We start from the raw sequence: 16,841 nt of genomic DNA on the forward strand, positions 1-16,841 counted from the left end.
AAAATAACTCATTTCCAATGGTTGTATTATGCTTGACTGAACTGACTGAAGAAAATCACAGGACAGATGAATTGAATGGATGATGACAAGGTTTTGCAGTAGAAAACTCTAAATCAGGGGTGTCCAATCTTTTGGCTTCCCTGGGCCACACTGGAAGAATAATTGACTTGGGGCATATGTAAAATATGAATTGTCTTGGGCCACATGTAAAATATACTAACACTGGTTGGGCATGGTGGCTTATGCCTGTAATCCCAGCACTTTGGGAGGCTGAGGCAGGTGGATCACCTGAGGTCAAGAGTTCGAGACCAGCCTGACCAGCATGGTGAAACTCGTCTCTACTGAAAATACAAAAATTAGCTGGGCATGGTGGTGTGTTCCTGTAATCCCAGTTACTTGGGAGGCTGAGGCAGGAGAACTGCTTGAACCTGGGAGGCAGAGGTTGCAGTGAGCCAAGGTTGCGCCATTGCACCCAGACCTGGGGAACAGAGTGAGACTGCCTCAAAAAGAAAAAAAAAAAAATCTCTCTCTTTCTCTCTCTATATATAGATAGGTAGATACATATACCCACACATTAACAATAGCTGATAAGCCTAATAAAAATCACAAAAAAAATCTAACAACATTTTAAGAAAGTTTATGAATTTGTGTCGGGCTGCATTCAAAGCTGTCCTAGGCCCCAAGCTGGACAAGCTTGCTCTAAATGGTGGCAAGAAAAGGTGACTATTAGCTAGTAGACTATTTGGGTGTTATTCTGTGTCCATGTATTTCCAGACTCCACCTAATGCCCCACAAATAATGTCTAAGGATGATGATTTCCCCCAACAACATTACAGGGATAAGACTTTCCCTGTTTTCACTAAACAAGTCTAATGTGTCATTTTAGTGACTCAAGTCTAACCCCATCTTTTATTGCACAGAATGTCAAATTCACTAAGCTGAGGAAATATCTTCTGTAATTTACTTAAGAAAACATCAAATTCATCATAAATAAGACCTATGGGTTGGACAGTCTCAGAGCATCTCTATTTCTTCCTTAAGTCACTTGAAAAATGTATGTATATCTGCACAAATAGAATCCTCTGAAAAAAACTGTGTACTGATTTTTAACTATCTTCCCTGATATGGTTTACATATTGTCTCCTTCAAATCTCATGTTGAAATGTAATCCCCAATGTTGAAGGTGGAGGCCTGGTAGGAGCTATTTCGGTCATGGAGGTGGATCCTTCACGAACGGTTTGGTTCCATCCTTGCAATAGTAGGTTCTTACAAGATCTGGTTGTTTAAAAGCATATGGCACCTCCCCCCTCGCTCTCTTGCTCCTGCTCTCACCATATGATTTGCCTGCTCCCGCTGTGCCTACTACCACAAGTAAAAGCTCCCCGAGGCCTCATCAGAAGCAGATGCCAGCACCATGCTTCATGTAAAGCCTGCAGAACTGTGAGCCAATAAACCTCTTAAAAATTATCCAGCCTCTGGCATTTCTTTATAGCAATGCAAAAACAGCCTAATACACTCCCTTTTCTAAACTTTTCACATATCAGACTACTTTCTTTTTCCCTTATACATTTTTTGTAGTACATGCATGCCTCAAAAGGAGCAATAAAAAAAATTTCTTGTAGTACAAAGGCTGCAGAGCCACCCGACCCTCACAATGGCCTATGCACTTTTAATTTGATGACAAAGAGGAATAGAAAGCTTGACATCTTTGAACTGATACCTTGGAAGTGACATGGAAAAGACTTACTTACCATGAAATATCTTTTCATTCCCACTAAAACTTTGGAAGATAGCTTCACTAGTAAAATAGTTATAAAGCAAATGGTTAATATATCAAAACACAACTCCTGTAAAACTATCTTAAAAACACAAAATTTTAATTATTTTCCCCTAAAAAAACTCACCAGTTAAAATCACTTCAAAAATGTCATTTACACGTTCATGTTTAAGGTTAAGCTGATTTCTAATTATAGACAATTGAAACCCATGATTTCTACTTGACCCCAAGTAAAATATTGGGAGTAAACACATCAGAAATCTTTATTTGAATTTTTAAAAAATAACCTTGTTACTTTAGAATAGCTGTAGATTTACAAAGAAGTTGCAAATAAAGTACAGAGAACCTTTTGGTTTTGTAAATCAACTTTCCTGATTATGAAGAGGCTGCTAATAGTCCCCCATTATTTTCTCTGGGTCCTAGACCCAATTTTACCAAGTAAGAAGATGTAGCCAAATCTATCCTCCTGGCTTAAGTACGAGATTCCTCAATCCAACCTAATTTCACCAGGTCTTCTCTTCTCCACTACCAGCTACCCAAATCTAAGATGTCAGTGCCAACAATTCTGACTTCCCTTCTTGTGAAAATAAAGTAAAAAGATTTCAAGGCTTGAAAAAAGACAATTATTTATTTCTTTTTCACAACCAAAGTTAAAGACATAAAATGACATCCTGGAACCTAGGGTATAAAATTTTCATTTAAAAAACAGTTTCAAAGCACATTACCTCAAAATTTCCTAGGAGACTAAGACTTGTTATAGGTGGAGCACTAGAACTCAAAAATGGTTTTTCATGAATATCTGGATCATCTTCAATGTTTAAACATGGTCGAGGACTATTAGAAAAACAAATCAGCAAAAGAACACATTAGCCACAATACTTTATTTTTTTAATCTTGACACAGGGTCTCACTCGGTTACCCAGGCTGGAGTACAGTGGCACCATCATAGCTCATTACAGCCTCAAACTCCTGGCTTCAGGCAATGCTCCTGCCTCAGCCTCCCAAAGTGCTGGGGATTACAGGTGTGAGCCACCAAGCCAAGGCACAATATTATTACTTTGTACATAATATTATGTACAAAATTAGGAAAATCTGAACAATCCTACTCAAACTACCATATTAATGTTACCAAATTTTACAATATAAAATTTCAAGTTTAAAATTCCCAATCAGATTTTATCTTTGTTACAATATTTTATAAACACACACACACATATCCTAAAAGATTTCGAGGTGGAATTTAGAACATATCACATAGTGGCATCTACTGGAAATAAATAATTCAGACTTCTATATCAATCTTATTTTAAGTATGAGAATACAAGGGCAAAATTTTGTCACTAAAGAATATAATCAGAGTATTATTTGCCAACAGGGAAAAAAATGGCCAGGGTTGTTTTTTTTTCCCCCCTGAAAGAGTGAAAGGTAGTAGAGGTTAGTAACTAGAAATATATAAAACCATTTAAATGTTAAAACCAATGTAAGAGTTCATTATGATGACCACTATATAGTTGCTACTCACTGCCTTAATTCCTTCCACACTCATCCTTAATAACTGTGTGTGTACATGGTATCATGCTGTAAATAAGATTCCTGTTACAATTCTGATTTTTAGAATCAACATTATTTATTGTTAAAGACCAGAATTTTGTGAAATTCTGTTTGAAACACACAAATGAATTTTGAGATAAATACCTTTTAGATGAGAAGCTTTTCAGATGCAGTAATGAAGAATCCAGATCAAAGCAACCTGATTGTGTTTTTCTCTGAGGAACCTAAAGTCAAAATGATCATTTGTGATATTAAAAAAAAACCCGTAATTTCTTTCTCGAATTGATAAAAGAGTTTTTAAATGAAATTTAAGCATATCTTTGAAATACTACAACTTCTCCTATAATTGCTTATTTAAAATCATGCTGTTCATTACATATTGTTCTTATTTTTACTTTATTAACTAGTGTTGAAAAGACAGATGATTAATAAAAGCACTTTTACTATGTTTTGATTTTTTAAGAAGCAGAAACAGTTTTTTCCAAAACCTGTTTGGAAAAACATGGAAAAAATTGCATGGAATTCCAATATATAGTATAAATAATATTTTGCTTTTTTATATACTTCTCTATTTTTTGGGGAGGTGGAAAACACTTCCAACTTTAAAATAAAAAGGAAAAAAACCAAAAAAACAAAAATACAGATAGGAGCCTGAGGTCCCGCCAGCACTGCCCACTCTTTGCCCATTCCACCTACTGCAACATTTCCAAGAATCCTATGTTTTACAGAGAATAGATTTGAAAAGTACTACACTCCTAGGTTTTCAACCATCATTGTATACCAGATTACATTTAAAGCAAAACACCACCTAGCTCAAAATATCCTAAAATAAAATACCTAAATGTTAATTAAAGGTAAAATCATACACAACATACAAGTTAGACAGTTTCGTTTCTAGAATATTAAATATGTGTACCTGACTCTCTGGTCTAATTGGTGACTGAAGAGACAGATGACACTGAAAATTTAAACCACCTCAACATTTTGGAGAGCTGTACAAGTGCACCATGTTATTTACTGTAGTCAGAACTTAATTGTGAAATTTTCAATCTAAATCCTCATGTCTTCAATTCTGCAAAGTTCTCTACCTTCATTTCTAATATTGCATTTTCTTATTCTATTTAGTCTTTCCTTTTAAACTTCTACCAGACTTACATTGAACATCTCATTCTCTTTTCTTTATGGCTTTTTCGTGTTTTACTATTTCTCTTCCTTTTTGTGCTTCATTCTAGGTGCTTCCTAAATATTTGTCCGTCCACTCACAAAATCTCTATTGAGTTGATCCTAGTCTGCTGTTTAATTCATCTGTATGCGCATGCAAGTGTGTGTATACACTTCATGTATTTTTCATATCTAGAATTTCTATTTAGTTCAAATCCATGTTCTTTCATCTAAATTCCCTATCTTTGCCTTCATTTCTCTCCCAGAACACTTAAAAGAGTTTTTAACTCTCAAGTTGCTCTGATAACAGAGTTCCTATATGTGCATCCTTCCATTTCTTGCTCCTGCTGATTCTTTTAAGGTGCTCTGTAATTTTTTTTTCCTCTAAGATCATCTTCAGTAAGAGGTATCTTCCATAAAAATAAATCTTTGCTGCCCTGGGTTATAGATGTGGGATAGTTTCATGTTTCCCCTACTAATACTAAATGGATTTCATGGGTTCTTTAGTTTTTATGGCTATTTCTTAGCTGGACATCTCTGAATCTCACAGGTAGCATAAATTCAGAACCCCTACTATGTGTGGCTTAGATTTAGGTACAATTTCTTTCGGGTGCTTCCTTTCCTCCCATGTACTCCACCCCTGAGTAAATAGATGGATATTTTTTCCCCCTCTCTCATTTAGAGAAGGCCAGTCTTCCCTGTGCCTGGCTTTATGAAGAATCTGGTCTCAGCTAAGATTGTTACAGACTTGCAGCCTTGACTCCTGTCTCAGCAGGGGCATTGAACCCTAGTGCTATTTTAGGTTCAAATATCCTAGCGGAGCAAAATTTGACCCAGGTTACTCCTTGGGAATTTTTCTTTCTTGCTCTTACACAACGTTATGCATTTGGAAGTTATTATACCTCTTCTAGAACCTCTGTGGGGGGAAGGGGCAAGTGTCTTCCTATATTGACTCAGTCCACCATATTGACCAGAAGTCTGTGGTGCTTTTTACACTAGCAAGACGCTGAAAATTTTTTCCCTGATCTCTTGGGCATTTTAAATCACCGCACAGGTAGGTCAAACATTTGGAGTTTTTATTTTAAAATGGACAAAAAAAATCTGAACAGACGTTTCTCAAAAGACAACATGGAAATGGCCAACAGGTATATAAAAAAATGCTCAATGCCACTAACCAGAGAAATGCATATTAAAACCATAACGAGATGCTGTCTCACTCCAGTTACAATGACTCTTATCCAAAAGACAGACAATAATGGATGCTGGCAAGAATGGAACAAAAGGGAAACCCTCATACACTATTAGTGGGAATGTAAATTAGTATAGCCGCTGTGGAGAAGACTATGGAAGTTCCTCAAAAAACGAAAAATAGAACTACCATATGACCCAGCAATCCCACTGGTGGGCATATATCTTAAGGAAAAAAAAGGGAAATTAGTATATTAAAGAGAGAGCTGCACTCCAATGTTTACTGCAGCACCATTTGCAACAGCCAAGATATGGAAGCAACCTAAGTGTCCATCAATAGATGAATGAATAAAGAAAATGTAGTATATACACAATGGAATATTATTCAGCCACACAAGGAATGAAATCCTGTCATTTGCAACAATATGAACGAAGCTGAAGGACATTATGCTAAGTGAAATAGGCCAGGCAAGAAAGACAGATATTCCATGTTCTCACTCATATGGGGGAGCTTAACAAAAACAATTGAACTAATGAAGATAAAGGGTATAAGGATGGTTGCCAGAGGCTTGGAAGAGTTGTGAGGAAGCAGGGATACAGTGGGAATGGTTAATAGGTTCAAAAACACTGTTGGATACAATGAATAAGATCTAGTATTTGGTAGCGTAACAGGGTGACTACAGTTAACAATAATTTATTGTATATTTAAAAATAAGAGTGAAATAGGAAGGTTCCTGACATAAAGAAATGATAAAGGCTTGAAGTGATGGATAATCCATTTACCCCGAATTGATCATTACACATTGTATGCCTGTATCAAAACATCACACGTACCCTATAAATATATACAACTATTATGTACCCATAAGAATTTTTTTAAAAAACAGCAAAAACCATTTGGAATTGTTTAAAAGTTGTTTGGACTTTAATTTTTCTAAAATAGAAGTCTGAGGTCCACGTTATACATTTAAATTCTGCGTCTATTGTCCAATAATTATTTTTTGAACATATACAAGATACTGTATTTTTCTAGTTACTAAAAAACACATACAACTAAAAATACGTTTGTAGCAAATTAAAAGGATTTTTAGTTCTGCTACACAATTTACTGCTTACCTCAAGTTTAACTGAAATGGTAGCCATACCAACTAACTACTGACTGCTTACATGAAAGAGGGATGATACTAACCATCCTCACAACACTAAGGTAGACATTATCATCCTGATTTACATATGAGGAAACTGAGACTCCAAGAGATTGTGTCGCATAACTAGGGGGAAGTCAATGTGACTCCAAAGTGATGCTTTTAACCACTGCACTCAGATCTGTAAATCTATTTGTAATTGAGGAGTGGACAGATTTATATGTCTCAAGATGATTAAGTGAAGGGATTCCAAATCAAAAACAGCAATAGATTTAACTTGCAGATGACCCAGTTAGTGGTATCAGTAAGATACAAATCCACTTGATGGTTTTTGCTTTTTTCACATCTAGTAACAGTTAAAATGTTAGGCAAAAGAATTTCAGAGAAATTTTATAACTCTAATACATTTCATTTTTATTCACATTTTTGTCTTTCCCTGTATTATCACATAGCTGTTAAATGTGTGATCAAAAAATAAAATGTTTCATAACTGGAAATTTAAAGATATTTAAATTTTTTTCAATTAAAATTCAAATGAAATTATTTGTAAACCTTTCAGATGTGTGCAAGTTCTAAGCATGAGATAAGAAAAAAAAAAAATGCTTACAGGGCTTGAAAGAAGAGGCAAACCAGTTTGAGGATGAAAGGCTCTGGTTGAAGTTCCATCCAAGGAATGAAAATTATGTTTTCGCCAGACATTTGAATGTTTCAGTGTAGTTCTCTGTTAGGAAAATAATTAGATTTTAATTGTAATATTTAAATACCATTTAAAGAATGTGGACAGCTTTTTCATTTTTAGACTCGTTCCTAATACATTCTGAGGTATTGCTGGTGAAGTTGGTGATATACAAGTGGGATATCCCTTATCCAAAATACTTGGGGACTAGAAGTGTTTAGAAGTTTGGATTTTTTTTCTAATTTTGGAATACTTGCATCCTATATACTTTACTGGTTAAGCACCCTAAATGCAAAAATCCCAAATCTGAAACGTTCCAATGAAAATTTCCTTTGAGCACCTTGTCAGCAATTAAAAAGTTTGGGATTTTGGAACATTTCAAATTTGGGATGCTCAACCTGTATATCTACATCTTATGTTTACACACAATATATATATTTCAATTGGAAAATAATGTCTAAAATGGTTATTGTAATATGTTGAATTAAGTTCTAAAGAAAATATGTCCAAATGTAAATGCCTTATATGTTCATGTTTGTTCAGAATTTATCATCTAGCAAGCTAATATTTGATTATTTCAATTTGTGAAAAAACTACTATGGTAGTCCCCTCTTATGCTCAGGGGATATATTCCATGAACCCCAGTGGATGCCTGAAATCACGTGTAGTACCAAACAATATATATATATTTTCCTATACATACCTATCCTAAAGTTTAATTTATAAATTAGGTACAATAAGAGATTAGTAATAATAAAATACAATTATACTAATATGATGTAATAAAAGTTATGTGTGAATGTAGTCTTTCTCTCTTTCAAAGTGTCTTTTTGTACTGTATTCACCTATTTTCTGACCTGGTTGACCATGAGTAAACTGAAACCATGGAAAGGAAACCATGGATAAGGGGCGACTACTGTACTCACAGGAAAAATTAGTATAATGTTACTATATTATATAAATACTAGTATAATGAAAAATATAAAACTATGTCAATATTAAAACCATTTTCAGATGATATAATTTGGTGGAACATCATATAGAAATATAAGAAACACTGTAAATTTAAAATTATATATAATGCAGTCACAGCACTATGTTTTTGATGTGATACAAGAAATAGGTTAATTCTTAAGGACTGGACAAGCTTATACCCAAAGATCAGAAATTCATAAAAATTACATGAATAAAAATTATAAAATACTATTCTGGGTCTTGGCTCTACCATTTATTAGCTTTGTGACCTGGGCAAGTTATGTAATTTCCCTAGCTCAAGGTCCTCATTTGTAAACTGGAGTTAGTAAAATCACTTAATCTCGTATCAAAGTGAGAGGGATTAAGTAAGTCAACATGTGTAAAATATTCAGATGGGGCACACAGTAAACTGTTTATTATATTTAAAACAGGTACATGAAAAAAATGAATTTTAGTGGGCTTGAAAAATACCATGGCCAGGGTTAAGCCTCCCTATTAGATAACAGGATCAAAAGAACCGAATATTCTTAAGGCCAGTGTAGGTTTTTGTGACAATTATGCTTTTAGAAAATTGGAAACTACCATTTGATTAAACCCCATGTTAGGGTGAGATCTTCTGAAGAAAAATATAAACTGGAAACATGACATAATTTTGAAATGTCCAGAAAAACGAATTTGAGTGATAAAAAAGACAAACCAAGGTCATTTAGACTTGGATCAAGGTACTTAAGAAGAAGTTTTCCATATAATTGAGATACTGCTTGGAAAAGTAAAGGAAAGTGAAGCCTAATGATTTTTAGAAATTAAAAGGTAGTTCGGTAGGAAATCAAATAAAATGAAAATAACTTAAAATATCTTTTATGTATATAGTACATTAAGGACTACAAAATATTTATAAATTGTTTATCACTGCTCTAAGGCAAAAGATATTAATCATGAATCTTGTAAAATTGAGGAAACAGGTTTTTAGAAGTAATATGACTTATTTATAGTCACTCAAGGATTAAACTGTGAAGCCAGGACTAGAACTCAGGTGTTTTGACCAGTAGCTTGGTGATTTCCCTATAGACAATTTGAAAGTCATTAACTGACCAATGGCATAGCACAATCGGCACACCGCTAATATTGGGTCGGACCTGCTAACAAATAATACATTAAGCTAATACAAATTTGATTTCTGACTCTTGTTTACACTCCAAGAATTGTTTGTAAGTGCTGAAATAAACAAAAAAGGGCAGCAGGAGGGATTAATTTGTTTTCTCAACAGGAGGGATGAACCAAGGACTTGTATAGTCCACAAATTTGTCCTTGATTATTGTCAGGTAGTAGAAAGGAGCCTGGATTAGGAGTCAAGAGACTGGGGTGAGGGTGCCAGTTGAATCACTAAGGACTTTGTACAGCTACTGGTATGTCAGTTATTCTCTTTGAGTCCCAGTTTCCTCATAACTGTCCTACCTGTCCCATATGGTGAAGTACCACAAAGAACCAAGTATCCTATTAGGTTCATGCAAAAGCAATCGAGGTTTTCCATTCCTTTCAGTGGCAAAAACTTCAATTACTTTTGCAGAAACCTAATATGTAATATAACTGAACGTTATATACAAGCAACATACAAAATCCTAGTAATATTTTATAAATATTATATAGTATTCTCTTGACATTACAGATCAAATATTAAAAAGCTGAGTGCTTCTGTGTTTTTTTTTGGTTGGTTGGTTTTTTTCTGTTTTTGTTTTTTTGAGACAGAGTCTCACTCTGTCACCCAGGCTGGAATGCAATGGGACAATCATAGCTCACTGCAACCTTGAACTCCTGGGCTCAAGTGATTCCTGCACCTCAGCCTCTCAAATAGCTAGGCCTACAGGCATGTACCACCATGCCTAGCTAATTTTTAATTTATTTATTTATTTTTTTTTGTAGAGATAGGGTCTCATTATGTTGCCCAGGCTGGTCTCCAACTCCTGAGCTCAAGTGATCTTCTGCCTTGGCCTCCCAAAGTGTTGGGATTATAGGCTGTGAGTCACTGTGCCTGGCCTGGGTGCTTCTGACTAGAAGAAAAAGAGGCCTTTAAGATGGGGGAGCAGGCGGAGAACAGAGCTAAAAGACCTAAATAATAGACGTAACACCTCATGAAAACAATTACTGTCCTATTAATAGCTTTAAAAAAAGGTACCACTTCCTAGTTTTTAAACAGCCTGATCTTTATTTCCTCCATTTACTTTTTGTTCTTAAGAGAGTGGGTTATTTGCAAGGATGTTAATACTAGTTCTGTAGGTTTATTGCTGTATCAGATTGTGTGTCCTATAGATAATGGAACCTTGGGACTTTATAACTAAATCTCCTGTGAACAAAATTTAAATCATAACAAATATTTCAGAATTATATTTGACATATTAGATGTTACTTACCAATACCTCTGTATTTTTTGGTTGCTCACACGTAGAAAAACAGTCTTGCATACTTCTCTGAGAATAGTTTTGGGATTTTTCATTAGTTGGATCTTCTTTCTTATCCTGTTCATTTTTTAATTGGTCTGACTTTTTACATTTGAAACCTTCATTATCTTTATTGAGGTAATTCTCTATGCTATTGAGTTGAGTATTTTGCTCACATGTCTTAGGCCTTTTTGAGTCTTTATTTGAGGACATGCTTTCATATTTGTTCAAATATTCAGACATTTCCAACACAGTAACTTTTATTTTTGAGTCATTTTTCTTTGAATCATCAGATTGAAGATTGCCAAATAATTTTGGATTATAGTTCTCATTTATTATTTTTTCCTTATACTTATTTGTACAAATCTGTTTGTCAATACTGCTGCAATTTGAATACTGCTTATCAGTTCCATTGCTCATTTCTTGCTCCTTAAATCTGCTTGTCAAATCTAAGTTATTTTCTTTGTGCTGAGACAAAATTGAGGAAGTCGACAAACTAGAACTTTTGTTCCGTGTTTCCTGATATGTACTTTGGATGATTTCACTAGGATTGTTCTGACATTGATTTCTTGTTTGACGTTTCAAAGAACACTTTTCTTTACTATTATTTTTAAAAGAAGTAAAACATTTATTAGATACTAAGTTTTTCCCATCACTGGTGTCTCCTAACAAGGAACATTTTGTGTGAGAAATGGAAACTGAGGACTTATCCTTATTTTTCTTCAACAAATTTTTGTCTTCATATGAACTCCTAAACACTTTAGATGCAACTGAACTGGAGTCATGCATGTTGAATGACGGCCGGGGGATATGTGATGCTGTTGGATCAATGTGCTCCAAGTGTTGAGCAATCCTTGCAATAACATCTTGCCGCTCCTGGAGTAAAGAGCCTATCAAAGGATTAGTCTCTGCAACAGGCATATGAGAAGAAAAGTCATTAGAAATACAAGTTTCACTTCGAGGAGTTTCTGGTTTTAGTCGAATTTTCCCCTCATTGCTGTCTTCTGGGGAGGTAAACTCTGGATTACCAAAAGACATGGAGAAAGTTTCTTTACCTTTTCCCACATTCTCATTTTCTTGTGAAACACGGGAAAGTTTTGAATGGAGTGAACTAGACTCTTGAATATTAAATGGATGTCCAGAAACATGTGAAGTGCTTGGATCACAATGAATCAAATGCTGGGCAATTCTTGCAATGATTTCTTGCCGCTCCTGAATTAAAGAGCCTATTAAAGGGTTAGTCTCACCAGCTGACTGCCAGAAACTCTGGCGGTTAGAGACACTGGAATCAACCATTGAAAATGATTTTAAAGTTCTCACTGATGTTTCATGTGATTTTATATCGCCTATACCACTAAAGCCCAGAATATTGGCTTGAGATGTCCCATGGTCAGATTTACTGCCAGTGCCTGGATATAGTTTGACGTTTTTGACAGCTGCAGTATATTCTGGACTTGGGCCACTTTTTGCATGTAATACACTTTCAGGTGCCATGGTCCAAGTTTGTTTGCTACACAGACGCTGTGAACTGTTTGTACCACATTGTTCTGCTTCATTTGGATTATGGTGCTGATGGGTTTTAAGTTTATGTTGTTGAATTCTTTTCTCATAAAGGCCAATATTAGTGTGAATACTGCAGGTCAAAACTGGGTAATTAGATTGTCTGGGCAAGGACTGAACACTGACTTTCAAGGCAACATTGTGAGAAACATTAGGAACAGGAAACACATGCTCAATTGGAGTCTGTGAAAAATTCCACTGTAGGTCTACATCAGCAGCACTGATTCTAGAATCACACAGAAAAATACTGTATTAATGGATTACAAAGGTTATATCCTTATTATTGCATATTATTGTAAATGTAAAGCAGTCATACACTTATTTTTGTTTGCATTAATTACCACTGAGGTTTACTTTTAGCCATTTTACCATGCATATAATTCTGATAAAACCAATGTAAGTAATACAATAGCTTATGCTTGGAAGAGATGACCTTTTTAAGAACACAGATCACTTAAGCATTAAAGCTCAAGAATATTATAATTTAAAAATATTTGTTAAAACAGAAAAAAAGGACTTTGTAATTACTAGTACATAAATGGATTCAGCTAATTTTATTGTGCAAGGTGATTAAGAGACACCCTATCTCATGGCCATTTGCCTAAAAAGCCAATTAGCTAAACAGCTAATTGTTAACAGCCTGTTAACATTATCCAAGATGCCAAAAATTAAGTAAAACACAGAAATTCAGCAGCCCAGAAAACTTTTCTACTTTATAATAGTAGCATTAAGTCCATTGGTTCTCTAAAGTAAGCTTAAAAGTTCTCTTGATATTATTCTATATCAAATTTAATACAACAAACAAAATTTATACTGATTCAATCTAAATCTCTCTAACTTGTTTTGAAAAACCTCAGTAAATTTTATCCATTTATATTTAGAATTGCAGGAAATAATCCATTTAAAAGGTAAAATACCATTCGGTTGCTAACCAAGGTGTTTGAATATGCACTGTCCTTTTTTTTTTTTTTGGCCCTAGACATACCTGTAGAGAATATTTCGTGGAATAGCACCATGAGAAACACTCAGCCACGCACTTAACTGAGAAAAAAACACAAATGAGCGGACAGCCAACAGAAGTGTCTTCTCTTCAATAAATCGGTCACCATTCCTAAGGGAAGTAACAAAGCATAATTTAAATGTAAGCACGTACAAAATGACTGAATTTTAGAATGGCAGAAGCTGATATCCATAAACTTATCACTCAGGATTTGTGCTTTGAAGAGCATAGGAATGCACTTACGATGTCACTTGAAGTCACAACTACTAAATGTAAGTACTACATTTACTCATATTTAGTGCCAAATATAAATACTATCTCAATTTTATTACATAAATAGAGGAATTAAAAGACATGATACATTAAAATAATTTATAGGAAGTAATGGAAAACGTGATTTACCAAGAACAACTCTGAACTAACGTTCAACAACTTACTGTCGAGGAACTGGCTCCAAGATCCATCTTTCTAATAATAATGCATCTTGCTTAATTGCAGGATCATTTAGATCAATTCCCTCTGTGGTGGGCCCATCATCGCTGTAGCAGCAGTCTGGTAGTAGCATCATTTCCACCATGACTGGAAGGTTATTCTTCCACAACAATGTGACCTCAGACCTAGTTCGTCTGGCTTGGCGGCACTTAGAGAAAATGAATATGAGCAAAATGTCTCAAAAACCCACCTAATTTTGTATTATAGAAAATTATAATTGTAAAGTAGACATTTGTATGAGAAATGAGTCATCTATTGTAGAGCTTTTGCTCAGAATGCTATCTAGGTTTCCTCATTTAATAATGGATCTATGCTAGTGAGCTCTAGAGTGCAATGATTAGTACTGAACATTTATTTTATTTTAATTTTTTGCGACTGAGACTCACTCTGTCGCTCAAGCTGGAGTGCAGTGGTACGATCTCAGCTCACTGCAACCACCGCCTCTCGGGTTCAAGCGATTCTCCTGCCTCAGCCTCTCAATTAGCTGGGATCACAGGCGCCCGCCAGCATGCCGGGCTAATTTTTGTACTTTTAGTAGAGACAGGGCTTCTCCATGATGGCCAGGCTGATCTCAAACTCCTAACCTCAGGTGATCTGCCTACCTTGGCCTCCCAAAGTGCTGGGATTACAGGCATGAGCCACTGTGCCCCGGCTGTATTGAACATTTGTAATGCAAATTTTCTTGAGGAGTGTATCTTTGCTCTACCTTGTGGAAAAACAACTGCTATATCCAATGTCTGACAGGCCTCTGAGTTGGCCCAGCCTTGACTACTTTATTAATTTCATCATTTCACAGGAAAGATTACTTCTTAAATCTGAACACCAAAATATTAAAAACTCATTTTCATTAAACACTCAAAATAAACAAGATCTTTTTTTTTGAGATGGAGTCTCACTCTTGTTGACCAGGCTGGAGTGCAATGGCATGATCTTGGCTCACTGCAACCTCTGCCTCCCGGGTTCAAGCAATTCTCCTGCCTCAGCCTCCTGAGTAGCTGAGATTACAGGCACCCGCCACCACGCCCAGCTATGTTTTGTATTTTTAGTAGAGATGAGGTTTCACCGTGTTGGCCAGGCCTCAAAATAGACAAGATTTTTGAAGTTTAAAATTTTGGATCACATTTGAGAAACTAATAAGTGGGAGAAAAATTCTTAAAGCAAATTGTTTGCTACCTACACCAAAATATTTTGAACAATGTTACACAAAAATCTTACCATTAAAAAAAAGGAATACAAAAGGGAAATTGGTTAATGTGGGGAAAATAATCATAACAACATCAATTTACCAAATGAATAACAATACAAAGTGGAAGAGCCAGGGTTGAGATTCTAAAAATAAAGCAGGCCGGGCATCATGGTTCATGCCTGTAATCCCAGCACTTTGGGAGGCTGAGGAGGGCGGATCACGAGGTCAGGAATTGGAGACCAGTCTGGCAAATATGGTGAAACCCCATCTCTACGAAAAATACAAAAATTAGCCGGGTGTGGTGGCACGCACCTGTAGTCCCAGCTACTCAGCAGGCTGAGGCAGAAGAATTGCTTGAACCCAGGAGGTGGAGGTTGCAGTGAGACAACATTGCGCCACTGCACTCCAGCCTGGGCGACAGAGCAAGACTCCATCTCCAATAAATAAATAAATAAACAAAGTAAAATCCAACAGCATAGATAGTCTTAAATCCAGCTTATGAGATGGCCGGTACGAAACTGGGTGCCCACCTCCCCACTGATCAGCAAAACTACCTGCAATGCCTTCAAGAGCCTTATTTGAGAGCTAAGTTTATTAGCTATGGTCCAGGATTTGGATTTTTTCCCCTTTATGATTATGATCAATTTTACATTGAAATGTGATAATTATAATTGTAACAAAATAAAGGTGATGATGAACATAAACTAGTTTATATAAAAGATATAAAGCATTCAACACAAGATTCTCACCTGGGCCAGCTTGTCACTACATTCATGTTTGGTAGTTACTGGGTAACAAGACTGTGCTGGAGGGCAATGAAAGCTTTCTGTTCGACCTTTTACAGAACATTCAGGTGTTCGTCCTTCTGTTATCAGCAAGGCCAAAGAGACCAAGAACTCCTCTGCATCATATTCAAAATATTCATCCAGAGTATCTGATATTAAAAAAGGGGCAAAGGGTCCTCAATTTAATGTACTCTTAGTAAGAACTCATCTGGTCTGCCTAAAATAACTAATGTCACATTACACATTTAAGAATATTCATTTAACAAAGAGTGAAAATAATAAAATCAAGACAATCAAAATATACTAAACTCTTGATTCACAAACTATACAGAAGTGAGGAGATGATGGATAATTCCAAATTCTAGTTGAACTGGTTAAAATTATGGAATTGTTTTTACATAAACATTAGTTAAAACACTGAAGGTTTAGAAATACATTTATCATCCTATGATAATAATACTAATTATTATTTTTTTGAGACAGAGTTTCATTCTTTTTGTCCAAGCTGGAGTGCAATGGCACAATCTGGCTCACCGCAACCTCCATCTCCTGGGTTCAAGCGATTCTCCTGCCTCAGCCTCCCAAGTAGCTGGGATTATAGGCATGTACCACCATGAATGGCTAATTTTTGTATTTTTAGTAGAGACGGGGTTTTGCCATGTTGGTCAGGCTGGTCTCGAACTCCCGACCTCCGGTGATCTGCCCGCCTAAGCCTCCCATAGTGTTGGGATTACAGGCATGAGCCACTGCGCCTGGCCTATAATAATTATATTTTTGGGTCAGGTGTGGTGGCTTACTTTTCTAATTAAAAAGTAACACATTTTCTGAGAAATTTATAAAATTCAGAGAGTAAGACAAAAATAACTCATTTTTCAGAGATATCTATTTTAACTTTATAGCCTATAATAAT

General features: G+C 35.5%; 1 protein-coding gene across 3 annotated transcripts in view; it reads right to left on the minus strand.

Moving 5' to 3' along the window:
- Window positions 1-16,392, minus strand: part of LOC116273453 (protein FAM214A-like) — a 34,016-nt gene extending 17,624 nt beyond the window's left edge. Inside the window, exons 1-7 of one of the 3 annotated variants that reach the window (XR_004181777.1) lie at window positions 15,896-16,392; window positions 13,906-14,108; window positions 13,454-13,579; window positions 10,882-12,694; window positions 7,430-7,543; window positions 3,473-3,552; window positions 2,503-2,611 (exon numbers count right to left, since the gene is read on the minus strand). Coding sequence is in view for 2 of the 3 variants with exons in the window: in XM_031662513.1 (XP_031518373.1) it covers window positions 2,503-2,611; window positions 3,473-3,552; window positions 7,430-7,543; window positions 10,882-12,694; window positions 13,454-13,579; window positions 13,906-14,045 (2,382 nt within the window). In the remaining variant the exon portion in view is untranslated. The remainder of the gene's footprint in view (window positions 1-2,502; window positions 2,612-3,472; window positions 3,553-7,429; window positions 7,544-10,881; window positions 12,695-13,453; window positions 13,580-13,905; window positions 14,109-15,895) is intronic. The other 2 variants (XM_031662513.1, XM_031662512.1) reach the window with 2 other exon arrangements.
- Window positions 16,393-16,841: the final 449 nt, after the last annotated feature.

The sequence above is a fragment of the Papio anubis genome, unplaced genomic scaffold (assembly GCF_008728515.1).
Source record: "Papio anubis isolate 15944 unplaced genomic scaffold, Panubis1.0 scaffold71, whole genome shotgun sequence".
Classification (NCBI taxonomy): domain Eukaryota; kingdom Metazoa; phylum Chordata; class Mammalia; order Primates; family Cercopithecidae; genus Papio; species Papio anubis.